This window comes from Corythoichthys intestinalis, chromosome 15 (genome assembly GCF_030265065.1).
Source record: "Corythoichthys intestinalis isolate RoL2023-P3 chromosome 15, ASM3026506v1, whole genome shotgun sequence".
Taxonomy (NCBI): Eukaryota; Metazoa; Chordata; class Actinopteri; order Syngnathiformes; family Syngnathidae; genus Corythoichthys; species Corythoichthys intestinalis.
This window is the reverse complement of record NC_080409.1, coordinates 45,856,509-45,884,240: the sequence shown is the minus strand read 5'-3', so window position 1 is coordinate 45,884,240 and position 27,732 is coordinate 45,856,509. Positions and strand designations below refer to the sequence as shown.

The 27,732-nt window shown below is 38.0% G+C and overlaps 2 protein-coding genes across 2 annotated transcripts in view; one reads left to right on the top strand and one right to left on the bottom strand.

Annotated features, from left to right (window-relative positions):
• Nucleotides 1–304: 304 nt before the first annotated feature.
• pole2 (polymerase (DNA directed), epsilon 2) lies at nt 305–15,073 on the top strand. Its single transcript, XM_057858981.1, has 19 exons — nt 305–435; nt 2,602–2,702; nt 2,766–2,841; nt 2,919–2,996; nt 3,731–3,824; nt 3,895–3,969; nt 4,034–4,117; nt 5,140–5,196; nt 5,274–5,322; nt 9,134–9,206; nt 11,453–11,625; nt 11,695–11,784; nt 11,856–11,910; nt 12,008–12,067; nt 14,125–14,202; nt 14,280–14,388; nt 14,457–14,633; nt 14,836–14,903; nt 14,983–15,073. Exons 1-19 carry the CDS (start codon nt 308–310, stop codon nt 14,999–15,001), a joined length of 1,644 nt encoding a protein of 547 aa, XP_057714964.1. The 5' UTR covers nt 305–307; the 3' UTR covers nt 15,002–15,073.
• LOC130930812 (ribosome quality control complex subunit NEMF-like) overlaps nt 14,851–27,732 on the bottom strand; it is a 34,205-nt gene continuing 21,323 nt past the window's right edge. The window contains exons 25-32 of the mRNA XM_057858969.1: nt 27,580–27,721; nt 23,847–23,921; nt 23,589–23,783; nt 18,534–18,569; nt 18,360–18,466; nt 18,234–18,277; nt 16,786–16,865; nt 14,851–16,715 (exon numbers count right to left, since the gene is read on the bottom strand). Of these exons, the coding sequence (XP_057714952.1) occupies nt 16,638–16,715; nt 16,786–16,865; nt 18,234–18,277; nt 18,360–18,466; nt 18,534–18,569; nt 23,589–23,783; nt 23,847–23,921; nt 27,580–27,721 (757 nt within the window). The 3' untranslated portion in view covers nt 14,851–16,637. The remainder of the gene's footprint in view (nt 16,716–16,785; nt 16,866–18,233; nt 18,278–18,359; nt 18,467–18,533; nt 18,570–23,588; nt 23,784–23,846; nt 23,922–27,579; nt 27,722–27,732) is intronic.

The following is a 27,732-nucleotide window of genomic DNA, read 5'->3' as shown; positions in this document are numbered from 1 at the left end:
CGCCCCATTCGGCTGTTTCCGGAACACTTTCGGTAGTGTTCGTCATTTTCGATCTATTTTCGATAATTGCTCATTAATGTGATTGATTTTTTTGTTAACTTTATCAATATTTGTTATCTTGGCGCATAACGGTTCTATTGATGTCTCACACCCCCTTTGCCGAAACATCCCCTTTAAGAGTATTTAGGAAAAATGGCTCTCCTTACCACCCCTGCAGTACACCCTGCTCGAGAAGTTTTCCGACGTAAGATGGCCGGCTGCTCCTAACGTTGCCGTCTCTACCTTTACTACAACTAGTCGTGTCTATATGACATCTACGGCTAAAACATTTGGCGCCAAAGGCGGAGCAAGGAAGTCAACAAAGATGGATGCTTCACGGACAATGAAGTCTAGAGTTTGCAGTGACTTCAAAATGCGGGGTCTTATTCTCCGACCGTATGTATAATTATGTCTTTCTTACATGTCTTTATTTAGCCGGCGTTGCCACTGTGTTATTTGTTATCGCCACGTCTGTGAGTTCCCATTACTATTTCTACATCACGAAAGGTACAGTCACATTACAGTCCAAGTTTACTCTTTAATTTTAATTTGGTCAGTGATGAACCTCTTAAATGATTCTGGAAACATTGCCTCTGTTGAAAGCCTATGTTCCAAATATAATTGGATTGATAAAAAGCAGAACCGAAATTTTATCAAAGCAATACCTCAGTCGAATATTATTATGTCTTATTATTGGTTTTAAATGAAGCTGGATTATTATGTCTTATTATTGGTTTTAAATGAAGCTGGAGTCAACACTTCATGTCAGTGATTCTAAATTACCCAATGTCAAAATTTTTGTGGACGAAATGTACTCGTTTTCCTCAAGCAGAACTTAATTTATGCATTTCATTCTAAGAAAAGTGTTGATATTATGACATCCAAATTCATTAGGTTTCCCATTTTACCAAAGGCAGAGGCAGTTCATTATAAAATTGTTAAGAGTTTACCCCTCTTGAGAATTTTTAAGGCTCCGTTTTAATTTGGACCACAACATCTGTATTTTCTTGTCATGAAGACATTGAAACGACTGACCTTTTTTTTTTTTAAAGGGCTTGTAGCGGCAAAGGGGGTGTGAGACATCAATAGAACCGTTATGTGCCAAGATAACAAATATTGATAAAGTTAACAAAAAATCAATCACATTAATGAGCAATTATCGAAAATAGATCGAAAATTACGAACATTTCCGAAAGTGTTCTGGAAACAGCCGAATCGGGCGGGGACGTCACGGCAAGTGAATGAAAGTCGAGGCGGAGCCAGGTGCCATTGTTTTTTATCGACGAGAGAGTAGCGTTCGGGTTTGTTTGACCAAAACATCACTAGAATGGTTCAAAACTGCTGTGCTATGTGGTGTACAAATAGCTATTTATCGGAATATAGTATCCATGAGTTCCTCAACGCGAAAAAAAAAAAGCTGGACTACGCAGACAATGGGTAAAGTTCGTCCGTGCAAAGAGGGCTAATTTTCTAGACACAGCCTCCGGCATGGTTTTCTGTTGTGCGCATTTTCCACCTGAAAGCTTCTCGAACTATGGACAACTGAAATCGGGTTTTGCTAAAAGATTGCTGCTCAAAGGAGATGCGGTGCCGACCATACACGCGCAGCCACCTAAATGTCCCGAGATATCAAGAAAGAGGACGATGACTGGCAAAGGAGGGGAGCAGCCAAGCTCGAATTGTGGGCGGCGCTTCGGAATGTTAATGCCATCTTGTTGATTTATTGTTATAATAAACAAATACGGTACTTATGTACAGTATGTTGAATGTATATATCTGTCTTGTGTCTTATCTTTCCATTCCAACAATAATTTACAGAAAAATATGTCATATTTTAGAGATGGTTTGAATTACGATTAATTAATTAAGCTGTGATTAACTAGATTAAACATTTTAATCGTTTGACAGCCCTAGTTGTAACGTTTGTGTGGCTATATAATAATAATAATAAAAGAAAAAGACATTAATTGTATTACCATGTTTACGCAACGTGTAAAAAAAACAAAGAGTGTAAAAAAAAAAAATAGTTCAAAAACTGGATTTAAAGGACGTATTAGAACAGTGGAAGAATAAAGCAGCCAAACACAAAAGAATGAGAGCAAATTTGTCCTCTTATCATTTTGTTTAATTTTTATAGCATAATTAGAGAGTGAGGCATTTAATCATGGCTATCTCATGTTACCATGTTATGGTTATGGATAAAATAGGAGAAACAGCTTTTTAATTTACACGTTAATGACAGCTAGCTAAACAGCTAGCTTTTTCACCTGAGAGAACACTAACATTAGCGGCCAGTTGCTGCGATTAGGCTAAACCGAGTGTTGTAAACACCAAATAAATCATGTCGTAAACATTGTACCGTTGATCTATAAGATGAGCTAATTTGATAGTTTATTGGCTATAATTTATGAATGTGTAGTTGAAAATCAGAAAAATGAAAGTTTATTTTACAAGAATTTTCAAGCCCAAATGTCATCTAAGTTATAACACACCCTCGGTAACCAAATTTGTTTAGTCCAGGTTAAATGATGCCAATTCTCCTGTTTTTTAATCTCGTCAAAGTGAAGCCACCAAGTACTTGGTAGAGGTTCTGGACTCTGTGAGGCCCTCGGAGCTGGATGACATCATTGAAAGAGTCCTGGATGCTGTGGAGAAGCAACCCTGTGAGTTGCTTATTTCATTTTCCAAATTCTGTCTTCCTATATGTGATGACGGTCATCCAACAGTGTCTTCGAGCACGATCGAGCTGTCAGTGGTGGAAAATGCCGTGCAAGACTGCTCACAATCTTGTGACGATGCCACGTAAGTAGCTTTAAGATAAATGAAATGTTTTGGGGTTTTTTTCTTTATTTGAATGTGATCTTTGTCACCATTTCCAGAAGTAACATTTTCAATGTCATCGGAGCCTTCGACGTGCCCAGATACATTTACAATGCGGAGAGAAAGAAGTTTGTCCCGTAAGTCAACGTCGTCGTTTCACTCACTCTTGTTCATGTTGATTTAAAGAAGAGTTCACAATAGATACGTCCTTACATACTGTACAGAAATAATAATATAAGGTTATTATAGTTAATAAAACTGAACAAAAAAACATTTCCAAAGGCAGGGAGCAAGGGTTCAGTCACTGTAACCCTCCCACGTATGACGTATGTCAATTGTAGCTATTGAGTTTAGTGCTCCAACGATTAATCGATTAACTCAAGTAATTCTATTAGGAAAAAGCTTTAAATCAAATTTTGCTGCTTCGAGGATTCGTTTAATTAGTTGCGTTGTAATGGATTGTTTGAAAGTGTTTGCATTTTGGTTTAATGATTTGGGTGGATACACTGCCCTTTAGTGGCAACAATGAATATGACATTGCACATTTAATGAGGCTGAATTCAGCTGCCCCCCGTTAAGACCAACATAAGGTAAGTTTTTGTTTGACCTATTTTTAGTTTATAGGTATATTTTGCAGTTTTTTGTGGGAATGTGTGTTCAAATAATTTAAAAAAAAAATGGTTGTACAGAGGATTTGTTTATGTATTCAGGTGGGCAATATTTGGACAGTTAATTCATGGGTGCTTTTTAAAAACTGAAAACCAACAAATATTCACAAAAAATGAATGGAAAAATAACATTAAACATTAAAGAAATAACTTAAACAATCCTAAACTATTAAAACCCTGCATTCACCTTGTTTTGTTGACAGCATCAACATGACCAACCATCCAACTCCGGGATTGTGCGGCGTCGCCCGAGACAAGGCAGAACTTTTTCGGGAACGCTACACAATCTTACAACAGGTCTGATTTTCGACTCTTTTTCTCCTTCTTTTCCATGTGCTACTTTTATCATGTATGTATTTGTTTCCAGCGCACAAGTCGACACGAGCTGTTCACCCCGCCTGTCATTGGAGCTACCGTAGTGCCAAATCAAAACAAATTTCAGGTGTGATATATCCAATTCCTTCTCCCTTAGCTTAGCTTAGCTGACTCTTGTTTTTTTTGTTCAGCTGAAGACCATCGAAGCTTTGCTCGGCAGCACCACCAAACTGGGTGGTGTTATTGTACTTGGCATGATCACACAGCTAAAAGAGGTGAGGCGGCAGGCAACTTCACATACACGACCACCGTATTTTTCGGACTATAAGTCGCACCAGCCAAAAAATGCGCAATGAAGAGGAACAACTCATATATAAGTTGCATTTTTGAGGGATTTGTTTTTATATAATCCAACTCTAAGAACAGACATGTAATCTTGTTAGGCAATTTAAAATGAAAATAGAATAGAGAACAATCAACTGAGAATGTACACGGCATGTAAATGTAGCATGGCTATTAAGAGTTATTGAGATAACCATGACATAAATAACATGCTAACAAGTAAGCCTGTCGTGATAACAAATTTTAGTTGGCGATATATTGTCTCATAAATTATTGCCGATATGCAATATTATTGTCCGTTTTTTTTTTTAAAACCAATTCAACCACTGATATAGTGACAATAAATCACCTAATCAAATGCAATAAATTGTTATTCTTATATAATTTTAATATAGTTTTTTTATTTTTATTTAATGAAACACATTTTTATATTCTTAGTGTAGAGTCTGAAGTATGTGAGATTGCTTACAGAAATCAGAACATGACGTGCTTTTATTTTGTAATGTTCACCAGAAGTATGTTTGCTCAGCCACTAACTGTAAGCATTACACTCAGTTAAAAAAACAAACAAAAACGACTTGGCTTTTTGTCATGCATGTGGTGTCAGTGATAGATTTTTTTAAAATCACATTTTCATAATAGAATCATAACTTTAGATTCCTGTGACAGCTAGCATAACGTGTGTTGTTGTCATGTTGTGTAGCATAAAACTTTTATATTTAGTTTCATTCGATGATATCCTTGTACATTTCGATCATTTTGTTGTTTTATACGCCTCAAAAACACGATGGTTTTCACCGGATTCCGATCTCAAAATAGCGTTATTGGCCTTGATTTCCGATTGAGTGATTGGATCGGTGATCTCCCTTCAGTATATTCAGAATCACAAAGACAGATATGTTCATTTTGTGTGTCTGTGTTTAAACGCTTGTTTTTGTTTTTTTGTCATTTAAAGGGTAAATTCTACCTGGAGGATCCAACGGGAACAGTAGAGCTCAATATGTCCAAGGCAATATCCTTTCATTATATTTTTAATGTTTTAATATCATAAAAGTACAGTTACTGTATTTACCTTCATTCCGTTTGCACCAGTTCCATAATGGCCTTTACACCGAATGCAGTTTTGTACTGGCTGAGGGTAAGATGGATGAATTGACAATATCAATTTAACTTCACGTTCAAGTAAACATTTAATAAGCATTTTTAAAATTTGAGTGGTAATTTAAAAATAACCCTTTATCAGGCCTTTGGGGCCTGATACACAATTAACACAACAATCAACCACACAACAAAAGTGAAATTTCTTCCAAGCTAAATATATTTTTGTTTTGTACTAAAATGTACAAAAGAATCAACCTTCAACAGTGTTTCTTGCCACACCTTTCCATGAAGCTATGGAGGAATTTTAAACTGTCTACATTTACGTGAAGAAATTTCTTTAATCCAAATAAAGTTTGGATTTCCGGATTACAATTTCAACATTTTTGGTTGAGACAAATCATTTTGACGTGCGCGGATTGACCAAGTACAGAATATTGGAAATACTAGTAGTTTTTTTTTTTTTTTTTTTTTTTTTTTTTTTTTTTTGTGATGTATGCTTTTATTTTGGCGCAGGAAGCGTAGAGCAGGTAGTACTTCCGCATATGAGTAAGAGCACATGTACACACGAAGGAGAACGTATTTATGCACACAAAGAAGAGCGTATATGCGCACACGAAGAAGAGCACATGCACACACACATGAGGAAGAGCCATTTATTCCCACGAATAAGTCGTACAGCTGAGTGATACAGGAAAAAGAGCTGCAAGCCTGCGCGCACATTTGTAGCTTGTAAAGCATCCACAGAGGCAACACCTGTATACAGTGCTGGCCAAAAGTATTGGCACCCCTGCAATTCTGTCAGATAATGCTCAATTTCTGCAAAGTACAAATGCTTTGGTAGTAATAGCTTCATTTATTTTGCTTGCAATGAAAACAAACAAAAGTGAATGGGGAAAAAAATGAATTATTATCAATTTACACAAAACTCCAAAAATGGGCCGGACAAAAGTATTGGCATCCTTTGAAAAATCTCTAATTTATGTAATTAACAGCACATAACAGGTGGTGGCAATAACTAAATGACACTTGCAGCCAGTTAAAATGGATTAAAGTTGACTCAACCTCTGTCCTGTGTCAACGTGTGTACCACATTCAGCATGGAGAAAAGAAAGAAGACCAAAGAACTTTCTGAGCACTTGAGAAGCAAAATTGTGAGGAAGCATGGCCAATCTCAACGTCTCCAAAGACCTGAATGTTCCTGTGTCGACTGTGCACCGTGTCGTCAATCAGTGTAAAGCCCATGGCACTGTGGCTAACCTCGCTAGATATGAACAGAAAAGAAAATTTGAGATTTCCACGAAAGATTGTGAGGATGGTGGAGAAAGAACTGTGACTAACATCCAAACAAGTTCGAGCTGTCCTGCAGTCCTAGGGTACAACAGTGTCAATCCATACTATCTGTTGGCGTCTAAAAGAAAAGGGACTCTATGGTAGGATACCCAGGAAGACCCCACTTCTGACCTAGAGACATAAAAAAGCCAGACTGGAGTTTGCCAAAACTTACCTGAGAAAGCCAAACAACGTTTTGGAAGAATGTTCTCTGGTCAGATGAGAAAAAAGTAGAGCTTTTTGGGAAAAGGCATCAACATATAGTTTACCAGAAAAAAACAATGCCTTCAAAGAAAAGAACACGGTCCCCACAGTCAAAAATGGGGAAGTTCCCTGCTGTTTTGGGGTTGCTTTGCTCCCTCTGGCACTGGACGGCTTGACCGTGTGCATAGCATTATGAAGTCTGAAGAGCATAATGTTGGGCCCAGTATGAGAAAGCTGGGTCTCCCTCAGAGGTCATGGGTCTTCCAGCAGGACAGTGACCCAAAACACACTAGAAAATGGTTTGAGAGAAAGCGCTGGAGACTTATAAAGTGGCCAGCAATGAGTCCAGACCTGAATCACATAGAACACCTGTGGAGAGATCTGAAAATGGCAGTTTGGAGAAGGCACTCTTCAAATCTCAGAGACCTGGAGCAGTTGGCCAAAGAAGAATGGTCTAAAATTCCAGCAGAGCATTGTAAGAAACTCATTGATGTATACCGGAAGCGGTTGTTCGCAGTTATTTTGTGTAAAGGTTGTGCTACCAAGTATTGGGCTGAGGGTCCCAATACTTTTTTTTGTGTAAAATGAAAAAAAAAAAAAATTATCATTCTCTTTTGTGTTTTTTCATTGCAAGCAAAATAAATGAAGACTACCAAAGCATTTGTAATTGCAATCATTTTCTGGGAGAAATTGAGCATTATCTGACAGAATTGCAGGTGGGCCAGTACTTTTGGCCAGCACTGTATATAACACTTTTTGTACTGTTAATTGTGCGTTTTCAATGGTGTACTGCAAGCAACACGTCACTTCCGTTCATTAATATTCATGACATAAGCTACTGTTGCTAAGTAGGGACAAGCCACTGTTTGTCCCTAATAGGAAATGAATGGAAATCGTGTACCAAGGAGATGCTTACAGAGCTAAACCTACCAATTCTCTCCGAAAATGATGTGCCTGGTGCCAAATTGACTGGCAAAGATGTGGAAGAACATAAAAATGTTCAGTTAAAGAGATGGCTTGAGTGTCGAAGGCTGAAAAAGACGAAAAAAACGAGCCGACCTAAGCATAGCCTTAGCTTTTTTATCGACGCGACTGACAATGACATTCTCCTGTTTCAACAAGCTATCCTTTACCATCAGCCCTGTCTTTCTTATATATCCTCTGGTTGTCCTATGTCTCTGACCATTCTTGGGGGTAATTTAGTTAGCTTTGTGTAGCGATCGCAAATGCTACTTTAGTGACACCCAACGAACACTTTTAATTTTTTCATTGATAACAAATCTTAATTCTATAATTTATTTACACTTCCCCTTACTAAAGTTGTTTTATAATATATAACAGAAACGGTAACAGTGGCAGTTAAATACCATTGTAATTCTTTTCAGGTCATTCATTGTCAGGCAGAAGCAGTACGGCACAACGTTACGCTAAAAAAAAAAGTTAAAAATATAAAAATGGCTTGCCCGCTTTGTCCTCTGAAAGACCATGCCAACCCAACAAAATGTTTACTGCATATGAAATGTGAATGGATTCACCGAGCTGGTATTAAAGTCCGCGAAAGTTGATTCGGTCTTCACATTTTTTCCTCCCGAGTTTTTGGTTTCCGGAAACGTATGAAGAAAACATCCTTCATGTGTCGAAATGTCTAGAGTCGTTTCTACAAATTCCAAAAAAGCAATGTGTGATCGGCATAATTGTTTTTGAAAAATTACCGGCGAAAAGTAGCACAAATTACGTTGTTTCTATGCGAGGGCGGGTCTATAATGTCCCACTTCGGCTTAACTTCCGCCTTACGATGCGACGTCATGGTCTAAAAATAGCATGCTTGCGGTACGCCATTGTGGTTGAATACTTGGGGCGAGTTGATGTGATTATTTTTGATAATGTGCAGACGGTAACTGGTAACATGCAAATCGTTTGTGTGGATTCTTATTGCTGTATCAGCAGCTAGTTATAAATGCAAATTTCAATCGCTATTATTGAAGATGAAACTGATTTAATTTCATTTTTATTGTAGTTTCATTCTGCAAGTTTTGATTTCATGAGCAGCTGAATAAGTAAGCAAACCACGCGGACGTCTGACATTGTCATTTCGGAGCTTAGCCTGCTGTAAAGCTAGGATTTAGCTCCAACATCTTGTCGAGGACAGTACAATGAGAGGGGGTGGGGTGTGTCACATAGAGCATTTTAATTCAGAATAAATGTGTGCATGTAAACGTAGCCGATGGTGTCGAAGATCTACCTATTTAAATTTGACTTGATATAAATCTATGCAATTTAGAAATACAAACTTGGACAAATATTTGGTCTTTCAGGCTGCTACGAGGACTCTGTGCTCCACGTCAACGGTTTTGGCACTCCACCCATAGAGCCTTCGTCAGCGACCAGGTAACGTTAACACATTCAGCGCCACTGACGATGATGAACGTCCAATCCATTCTGACTGGGAGGATCTAGCAGCGATGATTTATCAATCAATGGCAGTCAGTTGTTTTAAAAAAAACTAAACAACAACTGTTTCGAAGTCTGTCGCGATATGCAATAAATCAATTTATCACACGGTAAATAAAATCGAGGGCGGTAATTTTCCTGGCTACGATTTATCGCCATGAGCACACGTGCTGGTTGATGGCATATGAAACTCCAGTTGTTTCACAGGTGTTTATTGGTCATCAACATGCCGTAGAATTAACTTTCAGACATACAAAATCAGGAAAAACATTTATATTCAACATTGTAAAACGTTAGCATTGCTACATTGAGGCTAATGTAAAAAAGACAAATGTACTAACCACGTTAGCCTGCTATAAAACATTGGCAGTCTTCTCCAAAACACAAAATTGCAGTTAAACGGTGGCACTTTAAACATGAAAACTCGCTGGTTAACAGCATTTGCAAAAAAAAAAAATCTATTTGTGACACAGCATGTATGACGAAAAGAGAAGTGCACTTTTTGTGTGTGTAAAGCTTACAGTTAGCGACTTAGCAAACGTACTTCTGGTGAACATTTTAAAATAAAAGCGCTTCATGTTCAACATTTATGTAACGATTTCTAGAGTTAATCTTACATACTTCCGATTCTACACTAAGAATAGCTTTAAAATGACAGCATTTACAAAAAATCTGATTGGCAATGAATAATTTGACTTCAAATTTGCTAACATGCAGGACAATATGACAGCCAGTTTGGATCAAATACACTTTGATGGACTCTTAATTGGCAGAGAACAAAAATAGTATTGGGTTTCTCACAAATTTCAAATTCTGCACCTAGCTAGCTTTCAAATGACTCGTTATTCATTGTGTGTGTGTGTGTTCTTTTTTAAATATTATTTTAAATATGGTTTTTGTTTTATTTAAGAATAACATTTTTTTTTGCATTTGAATGGGTGATTTATTAGGATGTACAGTGGTATGTAAATTAGGCCTGCAGCTATCAAATATTTTAGTAGTCGATTAATTGATGGACTAGTTAGTTCGAATAATCGAGTAATCGGATAAGGAACATGAAAAATTAAAATACCTCAGCTGAGCCTCAAACGGTATATATATATATATATATATATATATATTTTTTTTTTAAATGAGGATCTATGTACAACAAAAAACATTTGGCTAACTTACATAGAAAAAGTCCGCTAGCTTATATGCTATAAAATGCTAAAGTTTTTTTTACAATGGTCCTAACAAATGGTTCAGGCACATATTCCCACAAAAATGGCTAAATATACCAATAAACTAAATTCTGAATGCATTAAAAAAACATTAGCTCAAACAAAACTTTAGCTTACGTTGGTCTTAACAGGGAACAGTTAGATTCAGCCATGTTAACAGAGGCAGACCAGAGGGCAGTGTATCCACCCTAATCAATAAAACTAAATGCAAACACTTTCAAAATAAACCATTACAACGCCACTTTTATTGAACGAATACTCGAAGCAACAAAATTTAATTCGAAATTTTTTTTCTAATCGAATACTTGAGTTAATCGATTAATTGTTGCAGCACTAATGAAAACTGATCTGAACCTTTTGGAATGTCGCACGTTTCTGCATAAAATCAGCATCAAATGTGCTCTGATCTTTGTCAAAATCACACAGATGAAAAAAACTGTCTGCTTTAACTAAAACCACCCAAATCCTTTGTAGGTTTTCATATTTTAATGAGGATAGTATGCAAACAATGACAGAAGGGGGGAAAATAAGTGAACCAAATTAGTCGAACGATGTGCCAGACTTATCTGCAGTAAAGGAAGCGTCTGGTCGAAGTTATTGCTGCCGGGGGGGGCACAAAATATTAAATGTGATGGTTCATTTACTTACTTACTTACTATCCTCATTAAAATATGAAAACCTATAAATGTTTGGGTGGTTTTAGTTTAAGCAGACACTGTATTTTCATCTGTGTGGTTTTGACAAAGATCGGATCACATTTGATGATTTTACACAGAAATGTGAGAAAATCCAAAAAGATTCAGTTACCTTTTCACACCACCGTATTGTCACTACATTAGTGGTAGGAGTGGTTGAAAAAAAAAAATTGACAATAATATCGCATATTGGCAATAATTTATGAGACAATATATCGCCTACTGAAATTTGTTTTTGCGACAGGTCTAACTGTTTCTCTCTTAGGGCGTACTTTGGCAACGTCAACTTCTTCGGCGGTCCGTCCACGACGTCGGTAAAGGCCTCGGCCAAGCTCAAGCAACTGGAGGAGGAGAACGAAGACGCCATGTTCGTCGTACTTTCCGACGTGTGGTTGGACAGCGTGGAAGTCATGGACAAGCTCAACCTCATGTTTTCAGGTACGCGCCCAAAGAAACTGTGACTTATTACCAAAATCTTGCATTAACTTTGAACATATTTGCCACCAGGGTATGATGCAATGCCACCCACGTGTTTCATCTTTTGTGGAAACTTCTCCTCTGTCCCGTACGGAAAAAGTCAAATCAAATCTCTCAAAGGTGCGCTCTTCCATGAGTTAAGTAGCAAATGATTAATGAAAGCATTTTAGTGACAATTATTCTCCTTTTAGAGTCGCTGAAATTGTTGGCTGACAGCATATGCGCACATCCGAATATACACAACAAGTATGAGCGAGTGCACATTTTCGAGGACTTTTTTTTTTTTTTTTTTCCCTTTTTCGAAAAATTTCTCACTGTCGTTGTCCTGTTTTTGAATCTGCAGTAGTCGTTTTGTGTTTGTTCCCGGCCCTGAAGATCCAGGCCCGGGTACCATCCTGCCACGGTAATATTCAATTTACAAATAAGTCATAGAAAATCTCCATCTAGTAACTCGTAAAGTACCGTATTTTCCACACTATGAGGCACACCTTCAATGAATGGCCTATTTTGAAAATTTTCATATAAAGAGTGCACTCCCATTATTAAAGGGGAAGTTGAGAATTTTTGACATAAAGGTTCGAGTTAGCAGGGGTTTAATTAGTTGGTGGAGTTGATTTCAACAAATTCTGTGCAGTTTGTCAGTTATTTGTTAGTTTCAGGGCTGCGGAGTGGCTAAGCTAGCGCGAGTCAATAGTGCCTGCTTAGTTATGTACTGGACTGTCTCAGGAAATTAGAATACACAATATTCTAATTTTCTGAGACAGTCCTGTATATTGTTCTATGTAAAGGACGTCAGCCAAGGTCGGCCCCCCACATTTTTACCACGCCAAATCTGGTCCCCTTTGCAAAAAGTTTGGACACCCCTGCTTTAAATGGTGGATTAATGTACAGGACTGTCTCAGAAAATTAGAATATTGTGTATTCTAATTTTCTGAGACAGTCCAGTATGTATGGGTTGCGTTATGCATCCACTAGATGGAGCTGCACCAAAGGGAATGTCATGCCATGATTGGCCAATGTTGATCTATTCAAGGTGCGCCTGTTATTGCGTAAAATACTTTAGTAATAAATAAATGACTCTAGTTAATTTATTAATCGTTGCAGGACTAATCCATATGATTGGATCATTGCTTCACCAATCCAGATCGACGTATCATTACACCCTGACTACTCGGATGAAGTAGTGAAATTTTTTTTCGCCCATAAAATTGACGACAATCGAATTACGTGTAAAATGCTACATGGCAAAATCCATTTTGCGACATGGCAAAAAAAATGCCACATGGCAAGAAAAAAACTGCCACATAGCAAAATCCATTTTGCCACATGGCAAGAAAAATGCCACATCGCAAATAAAATGCCACATGCCAAGAAAAATGCCACATGGTGAAATCCATTTTGCCAGATGGCAGAAAAATGCCACATGGTGAAATCATTTTTGCCACATGGCAAGAAAAATACCCCAAACCAAAATCCATTTTGCCACATGGCAAAGAAAAATGTCACATGGCAAAAAAAAAATGCCACATAGCCAAATCCATTTTGCCACATGGCAAAAATAATGCCACATAGCAAATTCCATTTTGCCACATGGCAAGAAAAATGCCACATGGCAAAAAAAATTCCACATCGCAAGAAAAATACCCCAAACCAAAATCCATTTTGCCACATGGCAAAAAAAATGCCACATAGCAAAATCCATTTTGCCGCATGCCAAAAAAAAAATGCCACATAGCAAATTCCATTTTGCCACATGCCAAAAAAAACTCCACATCGCAAGAAAAATACCCCAAACCAAAATCTGTTTTGCCACATGGCAAATAAAATGCCACATAGCAAAATCCATTTTGCCACATGGCAAAAAAAAAAATGCCACATAGCAAATTCCATTTTGCCACATGCCAAAAAAAACTCCACATCGCAAGAAAAATACCCCAAACCAAAATCCGTTTTGCCACATGGCAAATAAAATGCCACATGGTGAAATCCATTTTGCCTGATGGCAGAAAAATGCCACATGGCAAGAAAAATGCCGCATGGTGAAATCATTTTTGCTACATCGCAAGAAAAATCCCACAAACCAAAATCCATTTTTTGCCGGGTGGCAAAAAAATGCCGCAGGGCAAGAAAAATGCTCCATGGCAAAATCCATTTTGCCACATGGCAAAGAAAAATGCCTCATGGCAAAAAAAAAAAAAAAAAAAATGCCACGTAGCAAGAAAAATGCCACATGGCAAAATCCATTTTTCCAAATGGCAAGAAAATGCCACCAGGCAAAATCCATTTTGCCACCTGGCAAAAAAAAAAAAAAAAAAAATCCACATGGCAAAAGCCATTTTGCCACCTGGCAATAGAAAATGCCACATGGCAAAATCTATATTGCCACATGGCAAATACCACTTCTCGTTCTCGTCCCTGCTGAAAATTGACGACACTTTACCTAATTACGTCCCTCCGCAGACCACCGCTGGCAGATCACATCACCGAGGAATTCCGCCAAAGGGTTCCTTTCTCCGTGTTCACCACCAACCCGTGCAGGTAAATATGCCGAACATAAACTCCTTCCTATTTTTAGCTTGCTTTAGTCATACCAAACCAAACTGTTTGCCCTCAAGAATCCAATACTGCAGCCAAGAACTGATGATCATCCGTGAGGACCTTGTCAACAAAATGTGCAGAAATTGTGTTGGCTTGCCTAACGCCAACCTTGACATCCCCAACCACGTGAGAAGCGTTCAAAAATAATTACCATGTCTCACTTTGTACGTTTTTGACGCCGTTTTGGTCGTCAGTTCGTCCGGACCGTCTTGTCTCAAGCTCACCTGGCGCCGCTGCCTCTGTACGTCGCTCCCATATTTTGGGCGTACGACTACGCCCTGCGCGTGTACCCCGTCCCCGACGTCATCGTCTTTGCGGACAAGTATGACCCCTTCAGCGTCACGCATGTGGATTGTCTTTGCGTCAACCCGGTATGTAATGAGTTGAAAAAAGATTATTTTTGATGTGTCGTTGCTATTGATGGTGATAAGCGTCCAATCCATTTGCAGAGGGAGGGTGGCAGCGAATGAACGTCATTCGCTGCCACCCTCCCTCTGCAAATGGATCGGACGTCAATCGCCGTCAATGGCAGCCAATAATCCCCCTTTTTTTTTTCTTAAATGACTAATTCAGGGCTCATTCCCAAGAAGCGGTTTTACATTTAAAGTGTATTATCCATCCAGCAAAACTATTGAGGACAGGTTGGGATGTTTTTGTAGATTTGCTCTATTTAAAAACAAACTAATAACATTCTTACACGATCATCTTATGTCTCCACAGCAAACTTCAAGAACTTTAAGGCAAAGATGGATTTTCTTTTGTTGTACATAAAATTTACTAAATATTCTTGTGTTTTTAGAACATTGTTTTATAATTAATAAAACAGGTTTATGTTGAAAACTAGTTTTTTTGTTTGAGAACTGGGATTAATAGTTTATTGTAGGGTAGTGGTTAAAGGTGCAGTGACCGATTGGGGGCAGATTTCATAAATTGGGGATCTGTTGAACCTCCATAAAGACACAAATTTGTGTAAAAATTATTGAAGGAATCTGACCTTTTAGCCAGACTGCCAGAATCACACCTGCCGAACGGCCAGACCCGCGCTGGCACAGTACCAACGGCCCGGCCAAAAGGCCAAACTCCACGCGTTCACCTTAGCCCCTTGTACTGACTCCATTTTGAAAGCTGGAAAAAAGCTTCGAAACACAAGTTGACAATTTATTCAGGTCGGCAACGGTCAAACAGCAACAGACCCAGGCAAGGAGGCAGACTCGTTCTGGGGTCACCATATCACAAGTCAACAAAAGGTTCCCGTGAAATCTGGTGAGGCGGGCCGTGGTCCGGAAGTAGGGTGTGTTTGGCCGTTGTTTAGAATAATTTTCTATCACAATGGGAGATTTTGCCCGCCTCAGCGTCAAAGGGGCGCTTGGAGTCTTACCAGTCATGTTATCAGCTCGATATCGGGCGTTCTCCGGTGTTCCTTTTTTTTAGGACAGGATGTTCCGCCATTTTTTCTGGACTGTCCTGAAGAGCTGATTGCGGAATTTGGTGTTGATGTTTTGCCTATTACCTGGTTGTCAGCGTCCATATTGCTCAGTCAGCTGCATGACTCACGCGTTGGGCTTCCTTGGTAAGAAGGCGTCATGTATCTCTTATACCCTATGTCAAATATATTCTGCTTGTTTTCCTTAAACTATGTTATTTTATATTGGGTGTTGAGAGTTGGTATGCTCCATTAGCCGCAGGACCTAAGCGAAGGAAAAGCTACAAGTGACATCACCGTTCGAAATTAATATCTCAAAAAGCATAATACTTTATCTACAAAACCGTTGCAGCAGAAACGATTGAAATCATTTTCATATGAATTTGCGTCTAATGGGGTTGGGGCAACCTTACGGAGCTCCGTAGAGATGGTCACAAAGCACATGTAGCAATATACAAAGTGTCGCCTTTTTTTTTAAACTTATGGGTCATCTTGCGAGCCTTTTGCATTTGGCTGCAAGCAGTTTGCTGTCGTGTTATGGCAATTGGGGTTCGTGCTTTTGCCAATTTGCAATCGCGCTTTAGGACTTGGGGATCGTGTTGTGGCAGTTTGCATTGGTGCTTTTTTCCTTTTGCAAAGCGTTTGGACTTTGCATTTCGCCTGACACCTCTCGGTTGACGTGTATACATGGCGCCCGTTCAAACGATCATGCGGAAATGTCGAAAAACACTCTCCATGGAAATGTTCAACCATGAAGAACTTCACACCTTTGGAGGAAAACAAACCAAAGACTTTTTCTTTTAATCCAGCCATCATCAATAGGGATCGGCAAGAACCAAGATTGGCAGTCAGCTGGATGATTGTGATTGGTGCACCCTGAGACATTTTCGATTTTTTCCAGTTCAAGTCATTAATTGAGGTCCGTTTTGTAAAAATATTTAAAAGTAGCTCTTTATTTCCTCTTGGCAGCCAGCAGGTTAGGAGCAGACACTTTGACTTTGCCAGGCATGTTTCTGGACAGGTCGGCGTCCTGCAGCACAAGTCAACCACACATTAACTCCGACAAAAGAGCATTTAAAGCAAAAAGTTGAATTTGGTACCTTGACGCTGCGTAGCAAGTCCTTTTCTCTCACCGAAGCCTCCTTGGATTTCATGAAGCTCAAAAGTGCCGTACGGGCGGCTGGAAACAACATTTATTTTCTGTGATTGCCTGACATGTTATCAGCCTGTGAGTAAGCCTGGCCAACATGACAAAAGTCGGTAATTATAGCAATCATTTTTTCTTTCAAATTTGAAGTCTGATTTTTGCCCCTGAGTGAAAATTGACAAAAACCAAATGCTGTTTCAGGGTTTCCCCTACATGTGAAAGATTGTGGCGCACCACCACACCTTGCAAATGATTTTTTTTTGTTTTTTTTAAGATTTAAAGATACACTCTTGTTTATAATTTGGTTAATTACCGTAATTGTCGGACTATAAGCCGCTACTTTTTTTTTTTTTTTCCTATCTTGAATCCTGCGGCTTATAGTCCAGTGCGGCTTATTCGTCAATTCATTTGTGTATCTAGGTAACACATGCCTCCTAGCATGCGTTGCAGAGCTACAGATGTAAATAGCAATTAAAAATTATGTTCTGTGCTAATCATTATTTAATGAATGCTCATAAAAGATGTCATTTATGACAAATGATCTCATTTTTGAATGGATATAAAAGATCCGAGCTGGCCATAAATGGACTTAGAGACATCATTAAGTATCATACGGCAAATCATATGTCATAAGCATTGAGTAATGCCCATGATAGTGTCATGTCATAATTATGATGGTCTTATAACTCTGTTGACAAATACGGTGTTACCAAATACCATAACTAGCAAGTAATGAAACAACTGGAACAGTAACTGAAGAAATAATTAGCACAGAACATGAATTTTGATTGTTATTTACATCTGTAGCGCTGCAATGCATGCTACGAGGCATGTTGAACAACAACAGTGTTGACAGCAGGTGGCAGCAGAGGTTGACTGTCTCCCCCAAGGGAGCAGTCATAGCCAAATGAAGCTTCTTCAAGCAATGAATTCATTGCAGCCAATTAGTTTGAAGCTTCATGGTGGTTAATTTGGTCTTGTAACAGTTGTATAATGCCGCTGTCAAATTAAGTGTTACCGGTTAATATGTTGGTGTAAAGATCCCATAATTCAGTGAGGAGAGCTGCGGCTTATAGTCAGGTGCGGCTTTTCTATGAACAAATGCCATTTTCGTGTCACATTTGGTGGGTGGCGGCTTATAGTCAGTTGAGCCTTATAGTGCAAAAATTACAGTAAACAAGACATCTAAATGAATATAAAGCTCATTATTTACAGTATTTGCCATAGGTCATCTGAAATAGCACGTCAAATACAAATTATTCCATTGCACTCTTTATTTTGAAAATGAGTTCACCTGAGGAGAAAATCATAAGATAACTGATATCGATTTCTTGAAGGCAAAATGCCACGTTTTCATTTCACGCATCCTATGCACTTTTTGAGTATGGTTAGTTGGATTACCTTTGCCTTTCTTTTGAGAGCCTGGCGTCAGTTTCACTTTGTGCCTGTAGGTGTAAAAACAACACACAAAAACATAAATCTTCCCTTCCATGCTGTCAACTGGAGCAAGTAGGCAGGCAAACACACTTGCAGTTGGAGAGCGCGCTGTATGGGGCGCACACCGGCACCGCAAACATCAGCGTGTCTTCTGGGTGAGGTTGGCCCGTCAGTGAGGTGAGAAGGTTTTCAGCTTCCTAACGCGAAAAAGGTTAAGAGCATCGTAAAAGATTTGATTCTCAAAATTGTAGTTGTCGAGTTCACCTCTGCACCGGGGTTGTCCGGATCCGCGTCGTCGTCCTAAAAGGACACACATGAATACATTCAATTTAAAGATATGTTTAAACTCTTCTAAAATATTTTTTAAACAATTTTAAACACCAGAATTACAATAGTAAACTCAAAATAGTTGTGCAGAAATTACTAAAAAACTACAGTGAATAAGCCTGTAATTCCTTTTAAAGGGAACCATGGACTTAAAGACTTGAAAGCTCTAATAAGTCACAATTGTTCTTTTACAAGAGTATGTTGTTAAAAACATAAAATATTGCTATTAATATAAAAAGCTATATTTAATACTTGTTTTGACCTACGGAGGACGCCAGGTTTTATGTGTGCAATGCACGCTGGGGTGATGACACGGTTGGGATGGACTGGGAAAACAGCTGTGCTTGCTAGCAAGTGAAGCTAGTATGACTACTGGCATGATTTTGTCACATTCTGCTGGTCAGATTGTTTTGTTACAGAGCTGTGGGATAAGTCGTACCTGCATCCAATTCCAACTCATCAGTAGTGTCTTTAAACCGATCCTAGGCGGCTTGCCGAGATGACTTTCTGCCATTTGACAGTTTGTGTTTGCATCCTTGCTTTGTTTTTTGTGTTTGTCTGCCTCCCACTGCAGTGTTACCTCTTTTTTTTGGTTTTTTTCTTTAATTGATCCCGACCAACTGTCACGGACGCTTTTTTTGGCTCCCTTTTCACAATTTCGTGTTTTTTGTGTGTGTTCCATAAACCCTTGCAAATCCCTCTGATATTGTTGTCTACTTTGCGGTCAAGCCTCGCTTCCGCTTGTTGTTTTTCATCTGAGGACTTGAGTTACTGATTGCAGCTAATAGTTCAATAAACAATAAACATACGATCAAAGTAGAAAAAAATAACATGGTCCTTGTGGCATTTCTTTAATGTTGCCAAAAGTGTGATCGGCGTGGAGTAAAAAGAGAATCATGTTTGCTCACAATGTGTCTCGCGTGCTTTAAATACAAATGAAGTATACGTCAGTCCTCAATGATCTGAATGTGCAGAATAAGGCGTCATTATAATCTGTTGGACAGAAAATGATACGAATAACCAACAATCAAAAGTTTAATACATTTACTCATTGGTTTTCTGTGTCGTTTATTCACCGGGAAGCAAGCTTTGGGAGCAACATATGATAAATCTGAACACCAGCAGGATGATCAACAATCTGGACAGCGCCTTTACATGACAAAAATAAGGTAAAACGGCATTCTTTCGTCTCTGAGTCCGAGACATCTCGGTTAAGGCAAACTGCATCAATATTTTCGTGTACTGTGATGCACAGGTTATCTGCAAAAATAATCAAACTGCTGAGTTTCACTGTATACCCTATTCATATGTAAAGCACACAAGAGCTTTGGATGCTAACTATCCATAATAATATTGGAATAAGTTGGATCACATAGTAGTTTACTGTGAAGATCTGCAAACATTTTTTGACATCAAACAGTCTTCTGCTCAGTCACTCGAGCAAAAGAGTGTTGTCACCAGCGAACTTGACACGACACATGAATGCTACTCTCGTCTCATCCCATCTTTCCTGTTCATTTTGCTTCGCTGCTCGTTTTGTGAAATATCAACAGGGCTGTCCTACTCATTAATGTTCTGCCCGGGTTTAAATTGGAAGGGCAAAACAGACAATATGTTTATGTAGCTAACGAGTGACACTGTGAAAGTCCGGCAGTGTGGCCCGGTGACGTAATCGCCCAGAGTTTATTGCGTCCTCAACAACAATGGCGACCCACTAGTCAACTAATTTTATTGAAACGAAAACATGAAGAGGGGTTTTAATTAGGGCTGTCAAAATTATCACGTTAACGGGCGGTAATTAATTTTTTTGATTAATCAAGTTAAAATTAGGGCTGTCAAAAGATAAAAAAATTTAATCGAGTTAATTACAGCTTAAAAATTAGTTAATCATAATTCATCGCAATTCAAACCATCTATTAAATATGCCATATTTTTCTGTAAATTATTGGAATGGAAAGATAAGACAAGATGGATATATACATTCAACATACGGTACTTAAGTACTGTATTTGTTTATCATAACAATAAATCAACAAGATGGCATTAACATTGTTAACATTCTGTTAAAGCGATCCATGGATAGAAAGACTTGTAGTTCTTAAAAGATAAATGTTAGTACAAGTTATGAATTTTATATTAAAACCCCTCTTCATGTTTTCGTTTTAATAAAATTTGTAAAATTTTCAATCAAAAAATAAACTAGTAGCCCGCCATTGTTGATGTCAATAATTACACAATGGTTCATGGCTCATTGGTGCTGAAGCCTATAAAATCAGTCGCACCCAAGCGCCAGCAGAGGGCGACAAAACTCCAACAACAATTAACAAGTGGACATTTCACTCTGCTGTCATTTTAATCTGTTTGAGCGGGGCATGTGTGTTAATTGCGTCAAATATTTTAACGTGATTAATTTAAAAATTTAATTACCGCCCGTTAATGCGATAATTTTGACAGCCCAAGTTAAAATATTTGACGCAATTAACGCACATGCCCCGCTCAAACAGATTAAAATGACAGTACAGTGTAATGTCCGCTTGTTACTTGTTTTTTGGTGTTTGGCGCCCTCTGCTGGCGTTTGGGTCAACTGATTTCATGGGTTAGTACCATGAGTGAGCATGGTGTAATTATTGACATCAGCAATGGCGAGCTACTAGTTTATTTTTTTGATTGAAAATTTTACAAATTTTAATAAAACGAAACATTAAGAGGGGTTTTAATATAAAATTTCTATAACTTGTACTAATATTTATCTTTTAAGAACTACGAGTCTTTCTATCCATGGATCGCTTTAACAGAATGTTAATAATGTTAATGCCATCTTGTTGATTTATTGTTATAATAAACAAATACAGTACTTATGTACCGTATGTTGAATGTATATAACCGTCTTGCAGGGGTCGCGTTAACCGAATATTTTCCGTCGTTGACCGGTTTTTTAAAACGGTGACGGAAAAAACTGAAGTCAATCTGTCATTTTGACAGGTTGAAATTCACACCCCAGACCACAGGGTGGCGAGTGAGCATATTAATTGGCTATTGTCTCTCTTGATGCGTGACGTCGTTGGCCTTACTCGGAAAAATGTCAAGGCAACTGAGTGTCCGAAGTTTCTTCAAAAAGCCCTAAAACGCCGATGGTGTTGATAAAAGAGGGACTGATGCAGTGGAATCAAGTGAATTGCCGGTTCACTCCTCACTGCGGCGAGCAGTTGAAAACACCGCCAATTACCAGGAAGGGCAACAACACGGTGAAAGCGGCATAAAGCCAAAAAAGCGGACCTGACTAGCCAGAGCCTGAAATTATTTCAAGGAAAATATGGAAGGTGCCACCACTGTGTCTACTGTTTTTGCTAAGCTAAGCTCGCATACCACGGGAGCACGTCGGCTATGAACGAACACTTGACGCGCCGTCACCCAGGTGTATTTCCGAAGACAACAGGAAACAACAAGCTAGCGGATTGTAAGTCCATACAACTTTCTAACGATTTTTTAAAAAAAGAAGTTGCCTTTATGTGCGTCGTATCAACGTGCATTTTTATTTAATAATAATAAATTAAAAATATATATACAGTATATATATAATGGAATTATATTATATTTTATTATTATTACATTTATTAGGATCATGGAAGCTCCCACTTGGGGAAAATATATACATATATCCTGTATATACATAATAAAAATATATATGGAAACAGCACTGGCCTGCTTACTGTAATCCATGACCGCACTAATGTTAGTTACTTTATATTATAAAGTATTATTGTATTATTGTGTATATACATATAGTGACTGCATCAAGATATAGTCATTTTAAAAATTTAAGTGACGGGTAAAAATAGATTATGACCGGATTTTTATGACCCTGTCAGTCAAAATGACAGACAACGAAAAAGTCTAGCACAACCTCTGCCGTCTTGTGTCTTATCTTTCCATTCCAACAATAATTTACAGAAAAATATGGCATAATTTATAGATGGTTTGAATTGCGGTTTATTTATCGATTGAAAATTTTACGAATTTTAATAAAACAAAAACATTAAGAGGGGTTTTAATATAAAATTTTTATAACTTGTACTAACATTTATCTTTTAAGAAGTACAAGTCCTTCTATCCATGGATCGCTTTAAGAGAATATTAATAATGTTAATACCATCTTGTTGATTTATTGTTATAATAAACAAATAGAGTACTTATGTACTGTATGTTGAATGTATGCATCCGTCCTGTGTCTTATCTTTCCATTCCAACAATAATTTACAGAAAAATATGGCATATTTTATAGATGGTTTGAATTGCGATTTATTTATTGATTGAAAATTTTACAAATTTTAATAAAACGAAAACATTAAGAGGGATTTTAATATGAAATTTCTATAACTTGTACTAACATTTATCTTTTAAGAACTACAAGTCTTTCTATCCATGGATCGCTTTAAGAGAATATTAATAATGTTAATGCCATCTTGTTGATTTATTGTTATAATAAACAAATACAGTACTTATGTACCGTATGTTGAATGTATGTGTCCGTCTTGTGTCTTATCTTTCCATTCCAACAATAATTTACAGAAAAACATGGCATATTTTATAGATGGTTTGAATTGCGATTAACTAATTTTCAAGCTGTAATTAACTCGATTAAAAAATGTTATCGTTTGACAGCCCTCGTTTTAATATCAAGTTATTATAACTCGTACTAACATTTATCTTTTAAGAACTACATGTCTTTCTATCTGTGATTCCCTTTAACATATCCATTCTTTAAAGTCTATTTCAAGTTTTTGTTGGAAGTAGCACCATAGGTTTGTTTTTGCCATATTAGTCCCATCTTAGTCCCCATCATGAGTAACACACCATAACAGGCACATCGTAAAGGCCTTTACAAGAACCTAGCTTGTAAAAAAAAAACAAAAACTTTTTATTGCAGTATTTGGTCCTCTTTTACAAATACTGTATGTTGAGGTCACTCTAAGCAAATCGTGCATACTGTACCTTCTCATCGAGCTCTGCAGGAGCCGCCTCCTCACCCTCTACGGCCGTCTGCTCCGGTTTCTTGGCGTTGGTCACCACTTGTCGAGGTTTGAGAGGGGGCTTCTGAACTGGCGGCTTTTTAGAGGGCTCCTCGTTACCCTTCCCTTTTTTTCCTTTCTTTCCTTTGTCCTTCTCCTCCTTGTTCGTGCCGGCCGACTGCAGAGACCACGACAGTTTAGAGTGGACGACGGTGTTGCGTGTGGTTGTGTCTAAGCGTACCCCGAGCAGCTGCATCATGAGCTCCCGATCTTCTTCATCCTGGTCCTTGTACTTCTTTATTTTCTTTAGCTTGTTCTGTTGAGAACACACAATGGGGAATATTCATTTCTCTTGGAGAGAATAGGGTTGGTGGTCACAATTTTTACTCTTTATGATTATTTTCTATCATTAGAAGAGTTCAGGGTTTCTACACGTATCAGCAAATCTCATTTAATGTCACTTTAAACTAATTTAATGTCCAACTGCGGATAGTTTCTCTCTCACACACACACACAGCGTAGAGTTGTCTGATAATGACATTTCAACAGATATCCCGATATTGTCCAACTCCAAAAATCCGATACCAATACAAGTAGTCTCCGGGTTACGCCGTACTCGACTTACGTAATTTCGACTTTCCGCGACGCGTCACGAGGGACACAACCAGACAATGCTACGATGCAGGCTAACTACACATAAAATGTCACATTGTGAATATGTGATGGAAACGATTGCGCATTTTTGTTTTGTTCTCGTCTTCTCAAACGAAACCTGGCATTCGTCTTTGGTCTCAAAAACACGTTTTTAGCTCATTATCGTAATGAAAAAAAACAAAAAGAGTTTGTTGATGAAATATTTGTTGTCGTCATCGTTGACAAAAACAACACTGCCTCAAGGTTATCTCATTCTAACGTAAAGATTTTTTTATTGGCACAATAGCATAACGTGCGAATACTATTTTTAGACCGGAAGGCTGCGTGACATCATCGTAAACCGGGATGGGGTCAACATAAAGGCGCGCTCGCATACAACCCATGCTGGAACTGCTTGTTTTCTGCCAGTAATCTTTCAAAAAAGAACATGCCGATTAAACACTACTGCTATGGAACTTGTAGAAATGACTGGAGACATTACTACCATTCACATATGATAGATGTTTTCTTCATACGTTTCCCAAAGCTAAAAACAAAAAAAGGAAAAAATGTGAACAATGGATCAACTTGAGCAGACGTTCAAAAGACCCATTTAACGCCAGCAATGTGAAGACATTCATCTTCATATGCAGTAAACATTTTGTCGGGGGCCATGGTCCAACAGATGACAATCCTGATCAACAGCCATTTTGATATTTTTACTTTTTTTTTTTTTTTTTTGCGTGGCGTTTTGCCGTGCGTTGACTCACATGTTAATCGTGATATTTGAGAACAATCTTTTTTATTTAGTTGTTGAGAACTGGGAATTAAGAAATTGGTGTGTGTGTGGTAAATATACAGTATACTAGTATATAATATGGCCTCCTACTTAATTATTTGTAGGTGGTACTACTACTTTGACTGACATTTATATATCACAATGGTGATGCAGGCCTATTTTTCTAAAATACGGATATTTAAATTAATTAACCAAGTTTGTCCTTGGTCTTTTGTAGTAAGCGTGTTAGTGCTTACAGGTAGGCTCTAGATTTAACAGCTTTACCTTTTCTGTTGTAAAGAAACAACATTAGTAAGAGAGAAGTGTAAATAAATGATAGAATTAAGATTTGTTATTAATGAAAAAATTAAAAGTGTTCGTTTGCTGTCACTGAGTAGGATTTGCGATCGCTACACAAAAATAGCAATATAAATTGCCCCCCAAGAACGTTCGGAGACGTTCAGAGGATATAAAATATAAGAAAGACTGGGCATATTGTGGTAAAGGATTGCTTGTTGAAACAGGAGAATGTCATTGCCAGTGGCGTTACACAATGCACACAAGAAAAAGGTGACGATAAAAAAGCTACCCCTGGATCAAATCGGCTTTTTCCTAGTCTTTTTCAGCCCTTGTCACTCAAGTCATCTCTTTAACTGAACATTTGTATTAGGGCTGCAGCTATCGAATATTTTACTAATCGAGTAATTGACTGAAAATTCTATCGATTAATCGGATAAAACAATTTTTTAGGTAAAGAGCAATTATAAATATACATAAGAAAACAAGACATTTCATCTAATATTGAACCATTTTCAGTCAATCAATGTCTTTATTTTCGATGTACGTTGTTGAAAACAGCCAACAATTGCATCTCAGATGTGACTAGAATAAAAAACTGATTTACTGCTTTCACTCAAAAAACTTTTAGATCTCATATATATATATATATATATATATATATATATATATATATATATATATATATTTCAAAATGTTAATTTCTATATATAAAAAATGCGATTATGCTTGATAACACACATCACTTAAAAGTTAGGTGTTTTTCCCACGTTTCAATTGATTTTCCATTTGTGTCAAGCTATTTTTAAGTTGTAGCTAAGTTTTAAGTTAGTCTAAACTGTAAGTCCTGATAGGATTTTGAGTTTTTGCAGTGTTAGAAATAAATGTATTGCAACATATCAGGTTGTAATATGGCGGGGATATTTGCATGCGTTCCTGAATGCACGGTGTGACGTGCGGAGGTGCGGGAGAGCGAAAAACGTGCCTTCCTGTTGTTGTTGTTCTGGCAGGTGCGTGTGCGTCGGCAGACTCCAGTCGTGTGTTGGTTGTTCATCAATTTCCCAAAAAATAAAAAATTGCAATCTAACGAAGCAGGTGACTCTTTGTCAACGTTACAGTATGATACCTGCTGTATTGGAACACATTAGGGACAAGTGCTCCTTGGTGTTTTATCCAGCAATGACTACTGAGCTAAAATTGACAGTTAGCATGATTAAGTTTTTATTTTACATCCTCATCACTCTACAGCGCTATGTTTTCACAGATTGAATAAAACCTGCATGTAAGACACGTTAGCCACGCATCGACAGTGGTCATAATTGATAGAAACCTTGCCCTCCGCAGGGCTAATGGTACGTGAGTGAGTGACACGTTATTTATTAGCACTGAGAAGTCTACTGCTTCAAGATGGCGGCTGTTTATGAACGCCGCTGACTCTGTCATTTCACATCTAGTTCAACATACATGGGATATCTAAAAAAACTCATCAGACACTACCTGCTAGTGCTACCACCGTAGCATCATGCGGGCTAGTTTTTAGCTACGTCTGCGTAGTTTGTAGCAGCTGTCGGACGCACTAAGATATTTTTCGATTGCTTCTTCCTCTGCGCACGTGACATCAGCGTGTTGTCCCTCATTAAAAGTATTCCGGGCAAAACATGATGCTTAGACCTGGCAAAATTAAACGATTCCTCGAGGTGAATAAAATTACTCGGATCAGTTTTTAAACTAGAGTTACTCGAGTTGCTCGAATATTCGTTTCAGCTCTAATTTGTATGTTCTTCCACATCTTTACCTGTGAATTTGGCACCAGGGACATAATTTTCGGACAGAATTGGTAGGTTTAGCTCATTAAACATCTCGTTCATATACTATTTACATGCATATAGCATGAGGGACAGACGCGAGTTTGACCCCCCTAGCAACAGTTGCTAACGTCATGAATGTTAATGGGCAAAGGTGACGCGTTACGTCCGGTACGCTATTCTTAGCATTTCAGTACTAATATTGCGCAACACCACCTTCTAGTGGTCAACAAGTGTGACAACCAAACCCGTTTTCTTAGGGGTTAAAGAAAAATGTAACAACTCTAATGTAGCCCAAAGTAGCGGAGTAAGAGTAGTGTTTCTTCTTTACAAAATTACTCAAGTAAAAGTAAGACGTATTGTGTGGTATAACTACTCTAAGAAGTACATTTTTCTCAAAAAGTTACTCAAGTAAATGTAACACGTTACTATCCACCTCTGGTTATAATAAAAAATTTCACCTTCTGGCCTCTCTTGAGTGGCTGCTGGGATGCTCCGCCACCACTTTTGGATCCTTTGTCCACTTCTTGTTCTGCGGGCACAACCTCAGTCTTCTCTTCTGGTTCGCTTACTTCCTGTTTGTGCTTCTTCTTCTTCTCATCTCTAGCAAGACG